Here is a 24,868-nt window from a genome sequence, read left to right on the forward strand (position 1 = left end):
CCCTGCTGGGTGTGTCCCCTTAGGTGCTGTGCATGGAGCAGGAGGAATGTGGACAATTTTTTCTTGCCACCACTTCTTATGTGTTATGATGTAGCTATTTATGTAGCATTGATATTGCATTAGGTATTTTGAGCAATCCACATGACTACAGGAAAGGTCCTTAGGTTCTCAGCAAGTATGACAGCAATTTATAGAAGACGTTTGAATGCCCATGTGTCACTGGTGTTAGGACCTGTATTTTGTAGACCCTGAGAAACAGCCTCTCGGATCTATCTCATGGGTCAGTGTGAAGGCCAATTCACTGAAGGAATAAAATGACCAGAAACTTCCTGGCACACGAGGAGTGTGACAGCACATCAACATCATGGCTATGAGTCGTGTCCTAGCTGATGAATTAATATTTCGATTCTAATTCTTCAGTCAGTTTTAAATTTAAAAAGATAATCGACACTAACTGGATAGTTAGCTTTTGCCAAGCAGAGTGCCAGGCTTTATAGATGAAGAAAATATTTTTTGGGGGGTAGCAAATTTGGATGCTGTGTAAATATTAACATGGGCTACCTTTCCCTGTTGGGTACCCAGAGAAGGAAGGACTACAGCTTTGTGAGTTTTTTGTTTGTTTGTTTGTTTTTGTTTTTAAATGAGTTGATTATTAAAAACCTGGAATGCTGCCAGGTGGTGGAGGTTGAGGCAAGGTGGATGGATATCTGTGAGTTCAAGGCCAGCCTGGTCTGCAGAATGAGTTCAAAGCCAGTCAGGGCTACACAGAGAAACCCTGTCTCAGAAAACCAAAACCAACCAATCAACCAAGCACACACTGCTTGCTAGTTGCTTTGGTCCTCCCAGTCCTCAGCTCCCGAGCTGCCTCTGGGCAGAGAATGTGACTTTAGGCCTCCACATGCTCCCTTCTCACTCAGACACTGCTGTTTCCGGAAGGCATGGACGAGGCACCAGCTCGCAGTGCTGTCAGCCTCCGGGTCTCACCCTCTCCACAGGTCTCACGGACAGATGTCCCCTCAGCCTGTCCAGTAGTCAGCTGCCACTTGCTGATGGCAGATGTCTGTGTGAGAACGCCACTGTGAATATTATTGAAACTCATCAGGAAGAAGCACTGTGGGCCACACTGGCCTGCCTACCTTTCCTCGTGGGTATCTAAATCTGGAAAAGAATTGTTCCCTTGAATTCAGAGAAACTAACTAGTGTTTGGAGCACATATCCTTTGAATTCATTGATATGCATGTGTACATGTGTTAGTGTGTGTGTAAAAACATCAATACTTTTATATATCATTTTTAAGAGAACATGGTTTTAACTGAAGCTAAAAATTGGACTGGCTTTAGGATCAGTAAAAATCCATTGGGCTTTCTTTGGTCATGCGATCTTTCTATGAGCTAGAGGAATTTTGGAGCAGGATACATGGAAGAATTCAGTGACAAACAGGAGACATGACTGAGCTACTCAGCATTGCCCACTTAGGTGGTCTCCATTCATCTACATCCTACATCTTGTATTTTCTTAGTCCATCCTTCCCCCATCTTCCTCCCTGAACTGAACCCAGGGCTCATACATTGTAATTCTGTTACACTCTAGCCCATCCTGTTGTCTGAAAATAAACTCCAAACACCTTTTAGAAAGATTTTTTATTTTTATCTTATGTCCTTGAGACACATTTGTGTATGTCTACCATGTGCAAGCCCGATGCTCACAGAGTCACAGGTAGGTAGTTAGAAGCTGCCATGGCTGCTTAGAACTGAACCCAGTTCTATGCAAAATCAGCCAGTGCTTTTAATGGCTGAACCAACAACTCTGCAGCCGCCGGCCAATAGTTTTTACATTGTACATTTCTGGTTATTTCCCTCTGCCTCTTTCGCCCTTCTTTTTTTCTTGTTTTGTTATGTCCTCCTCAATTGGAGGAGCTGAGTCATGTGATTCCCAGTGTGAGATATTCCGTTTGAGTCCCTCAGCTTGTTCCTCAGACCTTTCAATTTGTTATTAAAACATCATTGTTGTGTGTCTGATGTGTTTGTGATCTGTGGCGTGAATGTGGTAGAGATCACACGTAGAGATCGGAGTATAGCTTTGTGGAGTCTGCTCTCTCTGTGGGTTTCAGGGATGGAACTTAAGTCATTACTCTTCAGAACAAGTTACTTTAACCGCTAAACCATGCCAATGGCCCATCTAAAGCATAATTAAAATGAAAAGGTTGATAGTTTGATCTAATGAGTTAGTAGGTTCTTTGCAGGCTTTGATTGTTGCTTTGTAGACTTGGGGACCTGGTGTCCTTCAGGGCCGCCATTGCTGATCTCTGCAGTCTTCTTCCTCGGCTTCCAGTTTATTTTTAGTACATCTTTTCACGGTCGTCTTTTTTCTTTAATACAGTAGCAGACAGCAAACTGTGTCTAGTAGCACGTTGCTCCTAGGCAGTGTAGCTGCTAACGGGATGTGTATTCCTGGACATGAGCCAAGTTGTGCTTCACTCTGTGTGTTTGTCCTCATGCTCTTTATTTTGGTGTTGGGGTGTGAGCCCCAAGAACCCATGCCAGCCACTTACCTGGCTGCTGCTCGTTATGCTGGGCTCTGGGAATCCAGGAGGACAGCAGCCTTCTCCTGAGGAAATCGTTACTGTGGGAGAGCCAGTTCTGTTGATGGCCCACGTGAACTGTCTCGGTGTTTTGGAAATCCTTTCAGCAGGATTCTGTGGGCAGCATAGACATCCCCCTGGATGCAGGATGCAGGATGGAGAGATCTGGGGTTTAGAGGTGGAGGGAGCAGCCCTTTGAGGCCCAGTGAGACCAGGACTTGTAAGGGATAATGTTGAACACAGCTATTGGGGGTCAGCTACCTGAGGGCATGAAGAACTGTTTTCCACACACCATGGATGCTGTTTCCATAGGAACAAGGAAGCATTTCCAGAATTATCACATTGAATATTCTATAGGCCTTGAAGTGGGCATGAGGCCGTAATATAGGGTGCCCAATAGACAGGGGCTCTAGCTAGCAAGATGAAGGATGAACAAGATATGTGTTGGGGTTGAGGTATATGAGGTGTGCATGGTCACAGGGGAATTAACCGATGTGTAAGCTGCCTAAGACCCAGTTGGGAGGTAAGGCCTGAAGTAGAAGGAGCAGATAGAGGCTTCCAAGTCATATGTGGACATGGAGGGTGAACTTCCCTATGTGTTTCCATGTTAAAGGAGAGAAGTGGATGGTTGGTCAGTGTGGGCTCAGTGTGGGCACTTGGAACAAAAGGTGGAGGGACCAGCTTGAAGTCACTGGCCTCTGTGCCTGGCTTCCCTCAGGCCTTAGCTACGTAATGATGGAAGAGAGAGAAGGCTTCACCATGCAGCAGTCTTTAAGCTCTCTGTTTCTGCAATCAGCTGTAGAAAGTTCCTGCCCATCACTTTAGAGACTGCAGCACATGAGTGCATATGAGGGCCATAAAGGAGCTGTCCTATAGAAGGAGGGTGTTGCAAAGCCTCTTAGGAAGGTCAGCTTCCCTTGGTGCTGTTTCCTGTAGCGGCTCCCTAGGGTGGTGAGGGGTGTGTGCCCTTTGGGAAAGAATACCTTCAATTTCTTTATCTGGAAACGTGAAGTTTCTTCACAGGGCTCATCTCCCAGGACCTGCGGTCTGCCCTGGGCCTGTGGAGTGTCTTCACTGCCCCAGTGAGATGCCATAGGCCAAGGAGATTGGTTTAACTGGTGGTGGCAGTTTCTAAAGTAGGGAGACAGAGGAAGCAAGAGATTCTGGCCAGGGTGACACAGGAATTAGGAAGCTGCTCATTTTTCCTGCACTCAGAATGTTAAAGAGACAGTCCCCCTCCCGCTGTGCGCGTGGGCAACCCTTGTCCCATCATGGGGCATCTCCAGGTCCTCCTTCTCACCCCCACCCCACCTCCCAAATTGCTTTATGTTTCTTTTCTTTTCTTTTCTTTTCTTTTCTTTTCTTTTCTTTGTTTTTGTTTTTGTTCTGTTTTGTGTAGCCCTGGCTGTCCTGGAACTCACTTTGTAGACCAGGCTGGCCTCGAACTCAGAAATCCGCCGGCCTCTGCCTCCCAAGTGCTGGGATTAAAGGCGTGCACCACCACCGCCCGGCTGCTTTATGTTTCCATTCCTGGCTCTCCATTGAGCCGTGAAACCTACAGGCTGCTCTTTGAGTGTGTCCCTGTCCATCTCCTGCTGAGTCCTGTGTTGTTGTGACTGCTCTCCTCCTCCTCCTCCTCCTCCTCCATATCCCATTCCCTTTGGTTTATAGTCTGTATTCATTGTTTTGGTGATGGTGCCGGGGCAGTACCTCTCTCTCCACTGTGCTAACTTGGCTACTTTTTATATTGCGTTAGATATTGTAACGCTAGCATAAACATCTTGTTCCTGTTGTTCCATAATGATGGACTGGAGTGTAAATTGCCACTTCCTTTGTTAAGAGCACTTTGCTAGCATCTGTCAGTGTTCATCCTATCAGGCCTGTGATGGATTCCCACTAGTGGAGAATAGTGCTATTGGGATATTTCACATGAAATATATATGCATAGAGTTGCTTACTGTAATGCTGTAGGAAGCAAAGCCGGGAAACAACATGAATGTACATCAGTATGGGTACTGTGAAGGGACTGAAAGCCGGCTCATCTACAGAAAGCATTTTCCAGCTGTAAATAAAGGGAAAATAATGTAAACGTTCAACTTGTAATTTGTACCCAGCGAACAACTAAGGAGAGATGGATTATTTTAAAACATAAGAAGTGTAGTACCCCCGTGGAGGAAGGGGAACTAGGAAGGACGCCATCTTTTACTCTTCATCTCTATCTTTTGAACCACTCCGGCTTCCTTCCCTCCCCTACAGGCCTTTTCTTTCCCAGAGCTAGAAAACAAGTGGCTTATGTCCTAGATCCTCATTTTAGCTTTTCCTTCACTCTTTTCATTGATTGTGTGGTTTCACATGCATCCCCAGTCCTGCTCGGCTCCTCGATCACCCTCTGCCTTCTGCCCTTGCAACCTCCTCCCCAAAAGCAATAAAAGATAATGCCAATATCAATGCCTATGCAAACAAACAAGCAAACAAACAAAACACAAAACATAGAAAACACTTCATTGTGGAAGCTGTACTGGTGTCACAGTGTGTCCCCCAGTACTGCAGTGTGTCACAGTGTGTCCCCCTCTGTACACACATCTTCACTTGCAAATGTTCATTGTGATGAGTTATTGGTCTGGCTTCTGTGACAGCATCAATATTGGATCTTCCCTGGGCTTCCTCTGGGTTCTGCTGTTGCTGCCCTGGGGCATGGAGATCCTGCAGCTTTGAATCAGTAGGACTGGCCCTTCCATGCATCCCAACCTCTTGAAGATGATAGAGATTTTGGGGTTGCCAACACAGAGCCCTGGATCTGGGCCTGGGTGGTAGTTGAGCTGGTCAGCATGTTGGTTCTTCCTTATCCACAGGGTGGGCACTCAAGCATTGACTGGTCTGGCTAGGCCACCCAGTGCCACCATTGGCAGGAGGCAGGTCAGCTCTTCCAACTACGGGGTGGAGGAATCGCCTCTGCACCTAACCCATCTCACAGCAGATAAGTGAGGAGTGGCTGGGCCAGCTCCACTGCACTCTCCACTGAGACTTAAAGTAAGCTGGGGTCCTGCTGTGTTCAGCTGACCTTGCCTCATGTTATAATATGACAGTGTCCCCAACAAATGGAGTGGTCCATCTCACGCATTCAGTCATGGACTCCGATTATCAGATACTCAAAGGTTCTGAGTCTGTGTCGTTGGCCCTGTCCATCCATGTTGTATGTAAGCTTCCAGCTATTTCTGATTCATTATCTGAAGATGCTTCAGAACCCATCTTTTGTTACGTCTGTAGGTGGGAGGAGGGAGCATTCAGACATCACAGACCACATTCCTGCACTTGGTTCTTGTGTACTGTGGAATTGTCGTGAGACATTTGTTTTTGAAGAGCCTTGACTTTTTATGTGGTTGGCAGATAAATTTATTGAGTGTTCATATGTATATACTGCCTTAGAATTATAAAGATGGCAATGATTTTTTTCAAATATAAATCTGTGCTTTTAAAAATATATGAAATATAATGCTAAATGTATTTTCCTGATATTGGCATTACCTTTTATTGCTTATTGAGTTATGTTTAGTTACTTGAGGTAACAAGTGCTTGCTGAAGAGTAGCAACAGTTTAGTGAATTAAGGGATAGACAGACAGGGCCTTGCTGTGTAGTAGCCCTGTCTGTCTGCTTTTGAACTCACAATCCTCTTGCCTCAGCTTCTGTCTTTATTATGGTCCCTCTGCATATGATCTTTTCCTTTTCATTTAACTTTTATTGATTCTTTCTGAATTTCATGTCATGCACCCCAGTTCCCTCCTCTGCCTGTCCCTTCCCACCCCCACCCCCTTTGCTCTTGCAACCTCCCTGCCAAGCTGTGACTGTCACAGTGTGTTCTGCACTTCCTTACATCTGCACAGGATCTTTAGGAGAGGGCTGTCGCCCACAGTTCAGTCAGCCCTTACAGTCAAACACCACCTGCGGCAGAACAAACTCTGTTCAGCCAATCTCATGAAATTGGATTTTTATTTTATTCCCAACTGTATTTAGTTTCTGTGGTTAGAAATAGTAGTTGAAATTGTGGTGGAATCTGATGGTTTTGACCATTTAAAGCCTTAAGAGTGACTTGCAAGGCTATGGTGTTTCTGACGGTGTTTGGCTGTGGCTTCCTGGCTGCTTGTTTTATAGGCACTTTTGTAGTTGAAGAAGGGTGGGCTCCCAGGCACTCTGCACTCTGCTGTGGGAGCAGGGCTTTCTCATTTTCTTGCCCAGTGTCAGGCAACCCTGCACCTCTCTGCTGTCTCTGGGGCAGGGTGGAGGACCTTGAATGCCGCCTCTTGCCCCACTTGATTTGAAATTCTGGCTGCTGCTCTCAGGGAACTTTGGGGCATATAGCAGGGCACACTTCGACAAGCAGAAATCTGATTTGTGTGTGTGGGGGGAGGGATTAAGGTGATAATAATCTACCAACTCCTACTCAGCCCCCACAAACCAAAGTGTCACCCTCAGCAAGCAGCCGGATTGTAGAGCTGTGGCTGTGGTGGTTGGGTGGCAGGTGTCACTCCCACCTCCTCATGATGTGGCTCCCAGGTAAACCCAGGCAACCACAGGGGAGCCAGTCTGGAAGGGTGGGTATTAGATACCACACGAACAGACTAAGGGCCTGGCTTGCTACAGCTTCTTAGTTTTGTTGGAGATCTTTCTAAGAGTCTGTGGAATGCTGTTCTCGGGCATTCACCTTTATCTTAGAGCCAGTTTAAAGACAGCTTGCACTGACCCTTGGCTGGTGCTGGCTGGTGAAATCCAGTTTGTGTAGCTCATAGATTTTTCAGTACCAGCTCTTGGCTTAAGAAGCCCAAGAATTTGTAGTGTGTTCTGTGTGAGAATGGGGTGGGGCAGGTGCTTCTTAGAGAATTTTACTAATAAACACTAATTTCCATGTACTAGTTAATAAACTAAAACTAGTATATGGTTCTTTAGGGCCTATGTGAGCTGCCTGAGAGAGGGAGAACATTTTACTTGGTGGTAGGAGTTTCCCATTCTTTTTATTTCCCCTCTCCCATTAGAAACTGGTTCTTCAGCTTTCAGAGCCAAGTAAGAAGCTATGCACTAGGCTCTTAGCCTCTGGCCTCTCTTTGGCTCCAGTGAGCATGTATTAAGTAGCCAAGACCTGCTATGTAGGGTCTGTGAGGTGGAGCAGCATTTGGACTGTGTGCTGTTTCAACAGAATACCAGACCTCGCAGCCTGGAGAGAGTTGAAGGAAAGGCAAGGCTGAGTTTCTCAGCTCTGGCAGGCAGGCAGGCAGGCAGGCAGGTGTTTTGTATTTTGTCCCTCCACCCCCACTGGCTTTTGTTCTTTAATGTGGTTTTCTAAAGATGACACCACATAGGCTTGTGGGATTTTCCGCACCTGGGTGTTGGTTGGTTTTCTAAAAACTCATACCGTTCTGTGGGTATTGAGGAGGGCATTTTAAGATTCAGCTATTAATAATGTCATTAATTATTTTTTAAAATTGAAATAATATTTGACCAAAATCATAGTTCAGCTATACAAATGTGTGGCTCACCCCTGTAATCCCAGCACTTGGAAGGGTGAGCTAGGAGGATTATAACAAATTCAAGGCCAGCCTGGGCTAGCACTGAGACGGTCCCCACACGTTGGAATAATTAAGCAATATATCCCAGTTTAGGATTAGGTAATACAGTGAGCTTTGGCTTTGGTTTGCCCTGCATGGTGACAACTCATTTCTGGTCCACAAAACTGCAGTCCCATGATGCAGTCTCATATCCAATGTGCCTGCTCTTATTTATTTCTGTCATTGATTCATCACTGTTTGTGCTTTTGATAAAGTATTAAATGACAGCTGCCACATGTTTAATTGTTGGCAAAAATGTAACGTCACTTGATATTTAATCATGGTCAGCTCTTGTTTCATTTTGTCTACTGTATGAAGCCTAACACTTGGAGATACTGATGAAGGATTGTGTGTTTGTGTTTGTCTAGGACATGTCTCAAGAAGGCTATGGAACTAGATCTCAGCCTCCTCTGGCCCCTGGAAAATCCAACCATGAAGACTTGAATTTAATTCAACAGGAAAGACCATCGAGTCTACCAGTAAGACATTACTATGCTGATTGGAAAATGTAATGGGTTAAAGGATTCTGCAAACGATTGTTTTGCCTGCTCTGTTTTATATTACACACAGGAGAGAACTTTCTAAGTGTCAGATTTATTTAAGAACTGTTAGCTGTTAGGATTCTTTCTTGAGAGCCAACACTAAGCTCTGAGCAAAGCTACCTTGGCAGTGTCCACTTCTGTAGCTCTCAGTCATCCAGCTCTCCTTGCTGCTGTGTGGGTTTAGATGTACTGGGATATCAATTATTGACGAAGCTTGGCATATAGCATGTAATGTAAAAATTATCCTGAAGCTCTCCCTCTGTTAGGACATTAGCATTTGAGTATACTCTAGTTTTCTTTGCTCATGAAGCATGCGTGCCAGGAAAAGACAGGCTGGAAGGTCTGTTACAGCAAACCCTGTAGAGTATATACTCTGTTATTTTGCAGATCTTGGGTGTATCTCAATTTGTAGTGTGGTGAAGTGCACTGGCCCCTGAGTGTTCTGCAGACCTGTTTCTCGTAACACTCGCCAATGCTTTCATCACAGTTGCTATGGTTACCTTGACTCCTTGGTTTAGACCCTGATCCTTTTATATAAAACGTTTTTTAAAACCCACCACTGGTTTCTAGCTGTTCATGTTATCACTTGGGGATTGTTCTCAGGGGATTGAATTGGCCTCAAGAAAGTCTGTGTCCTTTCTAGGCTAATGACACCAGCTGATGGTGTAGGTATGACACCTACATTGGCAGAACTTGTCATTCTCAAAACCATTTTGTTTTCTTCACATGTGCTTTCCCATGGTGGTCTTGAGTTTCTAGAGAAGAAGTGGACAATCTGAACAGTTAGGCAAACAGTAGCTCGAGGGTTCTTTTCTTAGTAATATACACTTTTGCTTGTGAAAAAGTGACTGACAAACACTAATCATTGTAACTTGAGCCACTTGAATGCAGAATGCATGTTCTTAGTAAAATACTAATGAGTGTATAAAAGGGAGTAATTGAAAAAAAAAGAAGGCTCTCCTTTTTTCTTCTTCAAAAAACCAATGTCTGTCTTCTTAGACGTGGAGAGAGCCATCTCTGTGCTCCAGATTGGAAAGAGCCACTTTGTTGAACCTGTCCCCAAACCCCAGGTAGATGGGGGTCACAGTTCTTTCTGCTTATCCAAGCTCACTGTGCCTGCCCTGCTCTGATAGTACTTGGGAGGAGGCACAGTGGTGGGCACTGGGGTAGATTTGTAAATTGGCTATTTTGGAAGTTCCCTCACGTCATTAAAACCCGATTCCTGACCCCATCTTCCTCAAGCAGAAAAGTCGGGAGATTGACGTGCAAAGAGTTGGATTTTCCACAGTCAGCTAAACAGTGCTGTGTCCCTCTGTGGAGTTGCCCTTTTTGAAGGGAGTGGGGTACTCAAGGCTGATAGTTCTTACAGTAGCGGGTCTTAAACCGGACAGTAGATGCCTTACAGAGAATGCTGAATACCTGTTATTATCCAAAAATACACCTTAGGGATAAAGTATCAGCCTGAAAGTCCTGCCTTTAAGGAAAGAGTCTGGTTTGTCTGTGTTCACTTTAGTCTTTGATAACATCAGCTGTTATTAGGGGCTGTGCGTTTTGAAAACGAGAACATTGCTGTTAGGCTAATGGTGCAGTGCAGTTAAAATCCATGAATTTAATACTATGGTTCCTTTGATGATTGGAAACCAGTGAGGGAACACAGAGAAGCAGTCACTTAGCTGGGTCCTGATTTCCTAGTTTTCAGCGCAGCCCTAAGCCTATCTCAACCTGTTGGCAGGTTTCTGCAGAATTTAAGTCTACCAGACGAATGGCTGCTGGGTGAACTCTTTGGAAAGTTTTTTGTTTGTAGCTTGAACTTGATTTAAATGGTTGTCATGAAAAGGTTAAGAGTGTAGCTGTCTTACATTGATTGATCCTTCTCAAATCATTTTAAATGCTTTAAAAAATTACAAGTTAATGAAAGAGAAATCTTATGTGTCTTCACATAGCTCTGAGAGTTCAGGCATGGTTACTTCTTGTTAGCAGTTTGCTTAGTGTTCCTAAGTGTCAGTAGCCTTACACTGTCAGCAGGGTTACAGAGTTCCAGGGGAGGCACTGTACAGGGTGGGGGCTCCCCAGGGTAGGTGGGGTCCCCTAGGCAGTGTGCCCTGTGGGTGGTTCCTCTGCCATTGTAACTTTTGCAGAAATTAGCCATCATTGGGCCAATTTCAAACTAAAGATATGAACATAGTTTTGATGTCCTGGGAAACTGGAAAAGGGACACATGGCTTTTTGTGTTTTACAATGTAATGTTCTTACTGGAGAGGCTAATGTGCCACCCAGACATCGCATTCCCTCAGACCGGGAGAGCAGGAAGAGACACCATGACTGTCCTTCCTGGGGTCCCCATGGCCCTGTTGGTCATGTCAGAGCGAGAAGATAGAGCTGAGCAAGGCGGCAAGTGTTTGTCTCCTTTCTTCCAAAACAGCATCCCACTTAAATATGGATTCTGTAAATGAAAATTCAGTTAAGACTTGAACAGTTTAGACTTCTTCCATGAAAAGAAAAGCCTAAATACAATGGAAAGCTTGAATAAGGGAATATTTTAAAAGAACTGTAGCCTGCTTTTAAAGCACTAAAATGCTTGTGCACCCAGTGTTTCCTGACTGACTTCTTCAGTCTGGTAAAATAAATGGAAATTTCTTTACCTTTAACTTTATTTACTTGGTTAGTTTGGGAAAGCACCCAGAGCCTTGTGCTCACTCTGCTGTCTGTTACCTAAATTCACTTCCCCAAAGTAGGGAGGTTCAAACTCGGTGTAGCCAAGGCATTTGCTTAGGGACAGCTCATTGACTTTCAAAAACTTGTTTCAATTTTAAAAACAGATTTCTAACTAAGTTTACTTTCTGCAAACTTTCTCATCTAACATTCTGAAGATTTCCGTTTAACATGTGGGGGAAATGAATTTCAGCCCATTCTGTAGGGCTGTCAATTAGTTCTTGAAAAGTTAACGGAGGACTATGGGAATGCTGTAAAAATAGACTGGCCAAGCCAGAGGCTTCGAAGGGCTGGGACATAACTGATTTGCAGGATATTGGTTTTGATAATAGAAGGATAGTGATGATCTATAGTTGATAAATGAAGCTCATTAAGTAAGGGATGATAAATGCATACACTCCTGATTAATAGAAACATCTGCGCACAAGATCTACTCTGCTTACGGCTCTCTGCTGACCTGGGTGGGGCCCTGGAGCCTTTCTGTGGCTTGACCTAGCTGTCCAGGATGCAGGCATGTCCCAGAGTCACCCCCACAGCCCTAAGCCACTGTGCCTGACATCTTCTCTGACCGGCGGGTGAGTTGGGGATGGGAGGCAGAGGAGGCAGAGCAGGAACTTGAGCCATCAACCAGCCTGAAGATGAGGTGGCAGGCAGGTCTCTGTGTTCTGAGCATGTGCCCAGAGCCTGAACTTGAGCAGGTATGCAGAGCCTCAGGACACATTACAGTGGTTATTTTCCTTCCTTGTATGAGGATCTGTGATTCTCAGGACCTATCACACCCTTTCCTGCTGTCTTGGTTTTGGCCGTGGTACCCACAGGGCGAGTGCCACACCCTCGCCCTGCCTCCAGGCCGGGTGATGTTGTCCAGTGGGACAGCAAGGGTGCTTGGCTTCGTATTATCCTACTTTACTGGGAAATGGCTCTCACTTTACAGATTGTCACTTTGCAGGTGATGAGAAGGCACACATCTGTTTGCTGTAACAGGGACATGTGACCAGCAGGCACTCACACTAGCATCCGTGCACTGGTTACTAGTATTTATGTTTTTTTGGATCTAGAAGTAACTATTCTTAATATTAACTGTCAGTTTAAGAGTTGGAATAAATAGAAGGTTCCCCCAACCAAAATCTTCTTTTCTTTTGCCACAGTGCATATGACTTTAGAGCGTGCTCCGCGCCCCCCCCCCCTCATCTTTTTCTTTTTGCCTTCTCTAAATTGTTGTAAAATAACTGAATGGTCTTGTTTTCCTTTGTTTGGGTCAAGAAATTTTAGCTGAAAATTGTTACTGTGTGAAAGAAGATTATTGACTCAACAAGCCTTCAATTTTCCATGAATAACACTCCCACCCCTAGCTTCGGGTGCACGCTGCGCATGCATTCTATTTTAAAATACAGTCTGTAATTTAAAACAGGCAGTTGGATGCCCCACTGAACTTTGTTTAAGCCTGGAATAAAAGAGAGAGAAAAGCTTTAAGCCGCAAAAAGGTGGCTAAGCCTCCTCAACTGCTTGTCTTTCTAATGCATCCATCCTGTTAAAGAGCGAAGCTTGCAGGTAATGTTGCCAGCTGGTGCCACAGCTGGTTTCGCCCAGTTTCAGGCTGTGCTGTGGAGATCTAGTCGCTTGTTTCCAAGACCCCAGGAGTGTCCATTGGCACTAGCCAGTGTGTATGTGCTTACACATATGGTAGTTCAATGCATGTGTGAATATTATTTCTGATATTAATTAGTTAATTAATTTTTTTCAAGGCAGGGTTTTTCTGTGTAGCCCCGGCTGTCCAGGAACTCAATCTGTAGACCAGTCTGGCCTCAAGCGCAGAGATCCTCCTGCCTCTGCCGCTTGAGTTCAATGATTAAAGGCCTGTGCCTTCACCACCTGGCTCTGATTCTAAATGAGTAATTTTGGCAATCATTTGTTATAAGGTAGCTACTGTTGTGTTGGTGTTATATAAAATGGCTTTAGGACACAAATGTTGACCACTGGACTGTTTGCTTTCTGAGATTTAGAAAGTGCTCGCTTGGAAGTAGCGTGCATCTTTCACCTTCTCTTCCTTACAGAAACGACCAACTTGCCATGACTCGTATGGAAGGCACGCTCTGTCAGGGGACCTGCTTGTGCCAGTGTTTCGTGGCCTCAGCCCAGCTCTGCTCTTGAGTAGCTAAGCCATGCTGCCTCAGGGTGATTGCTTCTCCTCTCTGGAAAATGACTTCTGTAGACTGAGTTGCCTCAAAACACCCTTGATCTCCTTCATGGTCACTGTAGGCCTTTTCTGTTAGTATTTAAGAAAGAGCAATAGAGCTGAACTCTCTTCCCTCCTTACAGAGCAGAGCGTCAGGTGCGTGAGGTGAGTCTGCAGGAGGCCCTCTGTGTGGCTCCTACTGCCCCTCATCCTCCATCCTGGTGCCCTTTATATTTTTGTGAAGGGAAACATGGGCTTTATTTAGGAACTTTGGCCACCAAAGAGCCTAGACCTTGTTTGGCCTTTTATTACCAGAGACATGTAGCAGCTCAGAGGCTCCCGCTGTGCCCTGCTTATGTGATTCGTGTGGTAGTCTTTCTTGGGCAGGAGTACAGGACGTCTAGGGGAAAGGCAAGTCCAGGAGAAAGAAGAGAAGCAAGAACACCTGTCGGTCACCGTCTCCGCAGGCCTGCTATACAGTGCAGGGTGGAAAGCGGTTCAGGAGCAGGCTGCAGGACTCAAGTCGTGTGCGCTCGTGTGGGTGTGCATGTGCGTGTGTGTAGGCCAAGAATGTCTCCCTGCACTGGGCAAAAGGGCAGCCAGCCTTGTGAAGCAAGACAGTCTGTGTTCTCTGAACTCTTCACTCCTTTCTAATGTTGCCAAGTTTATTACATGTGCTGTTAAAGTTACCAAATAAATACTTTGTTTCTACAAAGATTTTAGATTTTGATTTGGGAAGTACAGTGAGTGTGTTACCAGTCTTTCTGCTTATCTTTACTAATTTTTGCTTTCTGGCATGCGTTGCGCCATGACATGGTGAGCATCCACTGTAAAGTAGGCCAGACAGAGTGAGTCACAGTCCACCAAGGGAAGGTAACAGCTTCCTGCTACCCCACCCTCCATCTCTGTGCACTCTTCAGTGTCCCTAATGCTGTGATGCGGACAGGGTCTTTCCTAGTCTTTATTTCCCCACTGCTGCTGTTGCCTGCCTAGGAGCAGTGCCAGCCCCTGCTCAGCACTGGGGGTCGGGTTGAGCTTTTGTAGTTGGCTGCTCTGGAGTAAGGCTGCCGTCAGGTAGTAACCCAGCACCTTCTGAGGACTGTTTTCAACAGGCTTACTTGGGAGCGGGCGCTTCAGTCAAAGAATTGCATGCACTGCTAATAAAAGAAGAGTCACTGCCCTGGGAGGGGCCATGAGCTGGAAAGATGCCTCCCAGGGCTCTCAGGGTTTCTGTGGCTGGACAGCATGGCCCTCCCCACAGAGTAATAGTAAAGCCGTTAGCTGTTAGGTGTCTTCGTGGGCTGTCTCACTGACTTTGCTTCTAGGATGGCACAGTGTGTGTTTTTAAGAAATGTGATCCCAGGCGTGGTGGCACACTGGCACACGCCTTTAATCCCAGCACTCGGGAGGCAGAGGCAGGTGGATTTCTGAGTTCGAGGCCAGCCTGGTCTACAGAGTGAGTTCCAGGACAGCCAGGGCTACACAGAGAAACCCTGTCTCAAAAAACGAAAGAAAGAAAGAAAGAAAGAAAGAAAGAAAGAAAGAAAGAAAGAAAGGAAGAAAGGAAGAAAGGAAGAAAGGAAGGAAGGAAGGAAGAAAGAAAGATGAATGACAGCAATTTTATTCTCCAGTGGACATAGATTCCTTTGCATTACTCAATTTGATATACTTTTGACTGATTGACTGATTTTTGCCTATTTTGGAAGAATATTTCTTAGTTTAATTTGCTTCAAATTCCTCTTCCCTGAATGAATATATTTTTCGATGTATGCATTTGTGGACCTAGAATATAATTGTCTTTTTTCCTTATGGAGGGTTCAAGTGACAGAGAACTTGATTTTTTTTTTAGCATGAAATTTTCAGAAGATGTTCTCTTTTAGTCTGTAGAAAAGGCTACCCCGTTGAGCAGCGTGAATTCAGTTGTACATTTAAAGTCCTGCAAAGGACATGGTGCCTGAAGAGATTCTTCTCAACGCTGCAGATGTCCTTGCTCTTCCTGGCCAGGGATACAGCTCCACAGCGGAGCAGTTTCTCACCCCGTTGTACAAGGTCCAAGGTTAGCGCTCCATCCGGACTCAGGAGGGGGGAGAGCTCTCCACCCCAGCCCCCACCGGTGTCTTCATTCTACACCAAGCCTCTGCCTGTTGTTCCCCAGGGGAACAGGGGCCTTTGCTTTAGACATGCACTGGTTTGGGTTTAGTGGACTTTTTTTTTGGTTGGTTGGTTTTTGTTTTTGTTTTTGTTTTATGCTGTTTTAAATGCTGTTTTATGAGCTAAACCCGGAACACATTATAGTCTCCAAAGATAATTAACAAAGCAAAACAGGATTAATATTAACCAGTTTACATGTGTGCATTTTATGTATTTAATTTGATTCAGATTTTGTCTGCTTTGAGCTCAAATTCCCAGATGTGGAAATAGAAAGTGGCCCGTGGTCGGCTGGCCGACGCAGTAGCCTCACTTCAGTCCGCTGCCCATCTCTGGCAGCTCCGCCCAGCTCCAGGCTTCACAGGTTACCACGTGCTGCCCTGCCGGCTTCACACTCACAATGGGGTGAGCTCCCTTTGAAGTGCAACTATTTTGCCCAAATATTTTTTGAGTAACTCCCCTTGCCCCTTAGGCTTTTCTTAGCATCCCTGTATGTTGACATCTTCAAATAGGGTACAGACTCACTCTCAGAAATTAAATTACATTTAACAATTAATGATTACTTCTTATGCCTAAATGGGTGTATTAGATGTAAAAATAACAAAAGAAATAAATTAAAGTTTTAATTATTTCAGTAGTTTCTTATGAGTGTCACTAGTATATTATTTTGAGACAGGGTCTGGTCTCATTGTGAAGTCCAGGACCACTTAAACTCAGAGAACTGCCTGCCTCAGCCTCTCTGCTGCTGAGAGGTGTAGCCATGTGCCACTGTGCCTTGGTTAAATTTCGTTTTTTTTTTTTTTTTTTTTTTTAACTATAACATCTTCCATTGTAAGCAGTCAACAGGGGTACTTAATATTCTTTATTGCTAACTAATATCTACATACAGTTCTAGAATTCTCCTTTAGCCTCGCGATTTTGCTGTTTTATCGAAGTTTCCACTGTTTAGCAGTCTAAGCAAGGCTGCAGGGATGTTCTGCCTTAAGCTCTCTTTGGACAGTGCTGTGACACTCCTGTGCCCATGCTGGCTCTAGGGAGGACACGGCACACGCCCTTTGGGTTGAGCTCCTCGTCTTCCTGTGAGCTACAGGAGCACCAGCTCTCTTGGCAGACTTCTTCAGATATCTTGATTATTGTTACTTGGTTGACTTTTTAAACATAAAGACAGGCTATTAAATTCCTACCCATCTTTGATACATTATGGTCAGTTTGGGGTTAATGATTTTTAACTGTGTGTTCAAGCTGACCTTGGTGATGCCATCTGTAGGTCTAGCTACCGTGGATTCCACAGCAGGGTTGTTTGAACTCAGGAGTTCAAGACCAACTTGACCAAACATAGTTAAGGTTGACAAAACATTCATCATTCATGCAAGTACGTTCAGTAACTTTATGGCCTAGAGACTTCATCTTCAACCCTTTACATGTGTGTGCGGCACAACACATACAGATCCTCACTAAAACACGTCAGTCTATGCGCCCCCACCCCACCCCCACCCCGCTTTGCACTCGGAGCCTGGGGTCCGTGGCTCACCAGGCCTTTGAAGCAGGAGTGCCTCTGCCGAGGCGGGCAGGTGCACTGTGAGCCTGCTGCCTCAGCCCTGGTCCCTGACGCCAAGCCCCTTGTGCATGGCTGTGTGAGTTCTGCAGTATGGAGCCTGCTGCGACTCCTCATTTCAGTGAGGCTTGTTCACACAGAAGGAAAGATGAGACGAATGTAGCTGGAGATTTTATGATAAAATAAAAATTCCCACAGACTTGGACTTCCTCTTCCTTCCTTGTTGGACTACCAAAGCCAAAGTCATGTTTGATCGGGAGCAACTGATAAAGAGGCCAAACCCTTTAGGGTTCACGTCATAAACTAGATCTGAGGAGTTGCAGACGTAGGCCAGGCAGGTGGCATTCCAAAGTGTCCTGCTCATCCCCGTGCCCAGTGTGGTCTTCAGATGGGAGTTGGTGACAGAGCAGCAGTTGTGACTTGAGTTCACCCTTCTGGCTTCTACAGAAAGCTCTAGACAGCAGATCTGGAGGAAGCCTGAGATGGCCCCTCAGGCTTGCATGCACTTTCAAGCTAGGCACCCAGTGCTACCCCTTAATTGAAACTGCTTGTGTTGCCAGGTGACAAAGGACTGTAATCCCCACACTCATCTCTAAAATTAAAAAAATCACGCATGTGTGTGCTCGCAGGTATGTATGTTCCCCTGTGCACATATATACGTGTGCAAATACACTTGGAGAGAGGGGAGGAAGGATATCTGTTAATAGCAATATTAAATGGTAACCCCATGTATGCGGTCTCTGACTCTTCATCCCAGCTGTTTGGATGATGATAGGTAAAGCCATCACTTTGGGGTATCCATGGCACTCACACCTTACGGTTCCTCCTCCGGGTTCTCTGCTGTTCCCTCAGTTTCAGTTATCAGTGTTTAACACAGAGACCCCATGAAGATCTGGGGAAGATTACAGAGGAAATGAACATGACTGTCTTTGAAGTGGACAAACCCCTGTTCTCATTTTTAGTGGCAGCCTCTGGTGTCCTTGGTGTCCTGGGCAGCTCAGCTCTGCTTTTCTGTTCAGCTAAAGACCTAAGGTACATACAACAGTCGGATGTGAAAGGTACCATAAAGACATTTCACCCTCCAGATGCTGTATTTAATACAAAGTGCGATCCGACGCTCTAACCTAATGCTCAAAGTCTTTTTCTCTATGGAAGTGTATGAAAGCGGCTTGGGTGAATTTTCTTGCAGCTGTCCGTTACTGCTTTTTGCTTGAGAATTAGAAAGAAATGTGTTTATTTTGTATGGATCAGTGGGCACCTTTAATGGCAAGAAGCTTGCTGTGACAAAGGACCGGGTCTCCTGTGAGGTTTGTATTCAGGCTGTGCTTCTGGAAGGACTTGAGTTGACCTAAAGTCACACATTCCTATGTAAAGAAAAGCTGTTCTAAGACATTACAATTTGTTGGGGGTGGGGTAGGATGGAAAAACAAACGAGCCCGGATAATGATGTGACCGCAAATGGAGGTCCAGTTTAAGGCTGCGTCCCAGCTACCATGGTAAAGAGAGAAATTCAAGGTTATATAATTTTTAATATAAAGGCAAAATTCGTTATATCTTAGGGAACTTCACCTTCTATGATTTTGTAGAAGGAAATGTTCTATAAAGAAACATAAAATGATCCTGAGAAAATAATGAAACTGATATGGAAATAGAGGCCTGTTCTGTGCAGTAAGAGCCGTGATCCCATATTATTTGGAAGCTTATAGGGGTCTTGAATGAGACCTTCCGGCCCACGTGAGTGGACAGGGTCCTGAGTGAGGCCTTAAGTCCCGCCCACGTGATGGACAGTTGAAGTCCCGCCCACGTGATGGACAGTTGAAGTCCCGCCCACGTGATGGACAGTTGAAGGGTTTTCTAGAACTCGATTGACTTGTTTAACTGTCAAAATTATAAATCTAGCAATTGTGTTCAAAGGAGTGGTTTATTGAGCCCATTTTTATATTTCATGGAAACTTTTAAAATAGTTCCCTTAATCATAAGCATGTAGCAGAATAAAAACTCAATATAAAACTTAATAACATAGCTAAATTGCAAGTAGTTTTATAATCTTTTTCTTTTGAGATAGGTGTGCAGGTGACGTTTTCCTTTGTCATTTGAAACTTCGGGTTTGTGTTTTCATGGGAGAAATTGGCTTTTCCATTAGTTATGAAATTGGGGGGGAATGTGATGGCTGGGACTTTGGGTGCTGGCCCTGTTCTGGTGACTTGCGGCCACCGTCTGGTGCATGTCACCCACTGGTGAGATGTGAATTCAGTCTCTCATGAACCTCTAGACTCGGGCTCACTGTCAGGTGTGAGCTTCTGAGAACAGGAGGCCTGTCTGTCTGTCTGTCTGTCCAGCACTTCCTGAGGAGGGACTTGCTGGCCTGACTCCTCTGTCTCCACCCCAGGAGAGGTCAGGGGAAGCAGCTTGGGCCTCCAGGTAGACTTTAGTCACAGCTCTTGACCCTGTAAAGAGAGGGTCTGGGTGCCTGCCAAGGAGCCAGCAGGGACAAAGGACAGCAGCCCTGATGTGAAACTGTCTCTCCTTCTCCTGGGTAGGAAGCTTGGGCTGCCTCTCAGGTCCATGAAAGGGGTGACTCTGCCGTTCCTGCTTCTATAAGAAACTAACTCTTAGGCTTATAACTAGTCAGCAGAAAGTGAGTTCACGCTACATTGTGTTTATTCCTGCAGACAGTAATATAATAATTGATCTGTCTTTGTTTGTGGCCTACCTTCATTATCTTGTTCCTAACTTCAAGTAGAAGAAAATCATATATATAAAACTTTTCAGGATGACATTAACTCCAGCAAGAGTCTCCTGAATTTCCACAACCACACTTGTCCAGAACTTGGTGAGTTTTCAACTCTGAGATCTTGATCAGCTGTGTTACTGCTGGGCAGCCTTACTCATTTGCAGTGTTTTTAAGAAGCTCACAACTTACACATCTGTGATTGGTGGTTGTAAGAAAAGCCGGGGCGGGGCGGGGGGGGGGGGGCGGCAGGCAGGTGTCCTTCCAAGCTCAGTGCAGGAGGACGTGGGCCCAGCTCCTGTGAAACAGTCATAAGCATTCAGTTTAGCAGTCATGGGGGTGGTTTTGCAAGTCCTCTGAACAAACATGCAGACCCTTAGTCACTCCTACTCTGTCTGAGAAAACCATGGTGGAAGAAACTATTTGCATTTTCTCCTGGGAGCAAGGAAGAAGCAAGAAGTCTGTGTCATGCTATTGAGGTTCCTTCCTGTTTACTTTTGGTTTTACTCCCAGCATCCCCTGGTGTTGCTTGACTAAGGCAAGTCTTCCCCCAGGAATATGAGACCGTGGTACAGTCCGCTTCATAACGTTCCTGGGTATTTTTATAATTTATCATCAGCTGACACTGCCTGGGTAGAATATTCTTACCACTCCCTCTGGCTGCTGGAAGTCTGAAATTACATCTTTGTCTTTGAAGTCAGGCATACTGTTAGCGTTGCCATGGTGACAGGGTGGGTAATGGCCTAGGCAGACAGGAGATTGGTGCTTAGCATTTAAACGCTGCTGTACACAAGGCCTTGCTTTTTAGAGCTGTTACTGAAGTCTACCCTTTTAGTAAATGTTTAAAAATTACATTTTTACATGGTCTTACTAGATTAATAGTCATGGTTTATTTCGTTTTAACTGCAAGGATAAAAGCATTATTCCGTTAAATGGGTAGCTTCCCCCTCTCTTTTGGTTTATGCATTATTAACACGGGCTTCTCCTGTTTTGCTTGTAACATTTTATAGGCTTTTTAAACACAGAGTCAGATTTGCTCTGTTGCTCCTTTAGTTTTCGGACTTAACCCATTATCTGCTTGATCCTTCACAGTCTCACATGGAACTAAGTTAAACGACTAAGCTTTAAATCTTAAGAGTGAAGTTTTTAAAGCTGTGTTTGTAGTAATGGCTGATCAGCCGTTCTGGCGAGCGGTAGCCGTGCTGGATTTGAAGCCACTTCTGCTGAGAGCCCTCACTGAATGCCCCTCCTATCCTCTGCTCTCACAGGAGTGTTTGGAGGAGGAAATGAGACATTTTGAAAGGTTTCAGTTGATGTAACTGTAGAATTAATATCTTTGACTTATTAATTCCGTGTAGGAATAGACTGTGCGCTATAGGTAGGATATCCATGTTTCTGCTCGCTTGATACATAAATTGCTTCTGGCACAGTGCCAATCAACACAGGCGCTATCACAGGATGAAACCCTTTCCTTAGATAACTCAGCTAGGGGCTGTGTCTGTGTTCACTGGATGGTTCTTGAATTGGAGTTCCTTGTGTGTGTGTGTGGGGGGGGTTGGTTTTGGTTTTGGTTTTTTGAGACAGGGTTTCTCTGTAACCCTGGGGACCCTTGAACTCCCTATGTCGATCAGGCTGGCCTCAAAGTTAGGAATCCTCCTGCTTCTGCCTCCCAAGTGCTGGGACTAAAGGCATGTGCTGCCACTACCCAGCTAGACTCTGGGTTCTATTTCTGAGCTTTTCAAATCAAAATCTCTTCCCTAAGTGAGGGCTGGTCCAGGCATTTGAATATCTTTTTCTCCTCCCTCCCTCCCTCCACTCCCCCTCCCCTGCAAGGCTAAGTAGTTTCTTTAATTGATTGTCCACAGTATAGATCTCCACCCTGACATCCCCATCCCCATCTCCTCCTCCTCCTCTTCTCCTTCCTCCTCCTTCCTACTCCTTCCTCCTCCTCCCTCCTCCTCTCTCCTCCTTCCTTCTCCTCCTCCTCCTCTTCTTCTTCTTCCTCCTCCTCCCTCCTCCTCCCTCCTCCTCCTCCCTCCTCCTCCTCCTCTTCTTCTTCCTCCTCCTCCTTCTCCTCCTCCTCCTTCTCCCTCCTCCTTCCTCCTCCTCCTCCTCCTCCTCCTCCTCCTCCTCTTCCTCCTCCTCCTTCTTCTTCTTTTTTTTAAAGAAAAATATTCTCATTGTGTTTCCCAGGCTGGGCTTGAATTCTGGGACTCTGGCTTCTCCTCCCTCATTCATTATTGTATGGAGTCCACTCATCCTCTGATCCACACACCCACCTTCCACCAGGCTCTCAAGTCTCTGATTTCACTTCTGCTTGTCTTAGTACCTCCAAATTTGATGTCTTTGACCAGACAGTATGCAGAGGTGTGTTCCAGTACACAGTAGGAAAGTGGATGGGCTGAGCTGCTACCTCACACTCTGTTCTTGGAGGGGAACTTCTTTAGGGCATGTCCCCGCCATGTCCCTGATCTGCTGTTGACACTGTCTGGTTTGTGGACAACATCATTCAGAACCTTGCTAACAGTTATTAATAAGATCCTGAATCTGGCGCCTGTCGTGTTTAGTGTGATACCTAGACTTGTGGCATTTGTCAATTCACATCTCATAAGAAGTGTTATTGCAAGTCAAATTAGGCTAAGGACAGACCTTTCGACACTTTGGTTTCTGATGCCCTCCCTCCTCCAGGTGTGTAATGAGTCTGTGTTCTAGGTGTGTATTATCCATCAGCCCAGCATGATCTTAAGAGACTTTAACCAAAGCAAAGCAGTGTAGCTGCCTTCTACATGGGGTATACAGGCTTCTTTTTCAGCAAGTATTCATTGGGGATTATACACGACTTTTCCAATGAGGCAAGTGTGAAGACGCTGATAATTAGAAGTTAAATGTAATTTGTGATTGTGACAGCCATGCTATCGTGCAGCTGAGTTTTCTCCGTGAAAGAAGAAGGCCATAATCTCCAGTTTGTTAGTGTTTCTGCCTCAACCCTCCTGGTAGGCAGAGGAACAGGCAAGCTGAGATCAGTCAGGAGGATGACCCCAGTCCTTTGCTAGGTGGGCCCCAGACTCAGCATATATGTGGGTGGGTCACAGTCTAGGATGCTTTCCTTGGTTTGGGGACCTTCAGAATGAAACAGTCTCATTTGAGGGACATGGATTTTAAGCATTGACAGTCACTCTCCTCATTAGGGTTTCTATTGCTGTGATAGAGTAAAGGCCACTTGGGAGGTAAGGGTTTGTCCCAGCTTACAGTTCCACAGCACTGCCCATCACTGAGGAAAGTTATTGTAGGAGCTCACCCAAGGCAGGACCGCTTCCTTAGGGGTGGTCCTACCCACAGTGGGCTGGACCATCCTCCGTCAATCATCAATCAATAAAATGTACCACTGGCGTGCTCACAAGCTGACCTACTGGGGGACATTTTTCTCAGGTGAGGTTCTCTCTTCCATAGTGACCCTAGCTGGCATGAGACTGACGTAGGCCGTGGCCTCTCCTGTTAGGGGACTCACCTAGGTAGCAGAGCTGAGGTGCTGACTCTTCCTCGTTTCTCTCTGTGTGTCCTCTTTACCTTCCATCGCCAGCTGCACTAACTGCTCAGCTATGACCAGGGCCTGGGTAATGGGCATAGAGAAGCATTCTGGCTCACTTTTGTCTAGAGATCTGAACCTTGGGAAGACTCTCAAACACCAGTCATTGAGAAAATGGCTCTGGATGGGTGAGCCAAGGGGCTGGCTCTTCAGGAAGCACCCACCCCCTTTTCGTGTGTCCTTGGAGGAAAGGCACTTGGTTTCTGATCAGTGTGCTCCTTTGATGGCTCCTCCCCCCTGTCTCATTCCCAGACACAAGGGATGGAGGAAGTTCTGGAGATCAGCACCTGAGAGGCAGAGCCTAAGGGTTTTCGATAACTTTTATAGATTTGGGAAAACTTGTTTAGTGGCAGTGGGAAGTAGTGTCTGCATGTGCTCTCTAATGACCTAGTCCTTCCTGTGGCATCAAGGGGTCCTTACCCACTGGTGGCCATTGACGCCTCTCTGTGGGCTGCAGGTTTCAGATGGGTTCTTTGCCCACTGAGGTTTTACATACTTTTGCATCCAAAGGAGAAATAGCAGAGTGCAGTTTGTTACTGAATATTGTCCCGACTGTGGACCTGTAGTACAAAGACAAGAACACCATGATACTCACAGAAATTGGTTCCAGGATCCCCATATGATCTACGTACATCTCCCATATGCTTGAAAATCTCTCTAGATAACTTGCAGTAACAGCCACAGTGGAAGTGCTGTGTGGCCCATTGTCATGCTGTGCTGTTTAGGGCTGAGGAGGAGGACACAAGTGTATACTGTCCAGCACTGACCCAGTTTCCCCCCAGATATTTTGATCTGTGGTTGAGTTTATGGATGTTAAAGTCTGGCTGCATTAGAGCCCATACATAGGTACTTATAGATATCCGACATCCCCAGAAGATACTTTGTGCAGTGGTATAAACAGTCTCCATGCACGCAATGTGCTGGATTTTATTCCATATATGAGCCACTTGCCATATGACGTTGAGTGTTTGAATCTCGTGTGCTGGATTTGAACAGACTTCTGTGGTGCATGGCTGTCACACGAGACAGCACAGCTCTGGAGGATAGGTTGTTGCTCCAGTTCAAGGTCTTTGTACAGAGTGGAGGTTTTGGTCAAAATAAGAATATTGCTTATATTAAGACTCTAGGGTTCTTGGTGTCCAAAGTTCTGACTTGAAAAGCTTTCTGAACTCGCATGGAGCTGTACAGGCGAAAGGGGAACAGAGGGGCAGATGCACCTTAGGTGTACAGGGTTTTCTC

General features: G+C 45.5%; 1 protein-coding gene across 4 annotated transcripts in view; it reads left to right on the plus strand.

Moving 5' to 3' along the window:
* Arid1b (AT rich interactive domain 1B (SWI-like)) overlaps positions 1-24,868 on the plus strand; it is a 353,360-nt gene that overhangs the window by 124,070 nt on the left and 204,422 nt on the right. For all 4 annotated transcript variants that reach the window (XM_006523223.4, XM_006523221.4, NM_001085355.1 and 1 more), the window contains exon 4: positions 8,548-8,658. In XM_006523223.4, the coding sequence (XP_006523286.1) occupies positions 8,548-8,658 (111 nt within the window). The remainder of the gene's footprint in view (positions 1-8,547; positions 8,659-24,868) is intronic.

This window comes from Mus musculus, chromosome 17 (assembly GCF_000001635.26).
Source record: "Mus musculus strain C57BL/6J chromosome 17, GRCm38.p6 C57BL/6J".
Taxonomy (NCBI): Eukaryota; Metazoa; Chordata; class Mammalia; order Rodentia; family Muridae; genus Mus; species Mus musculus.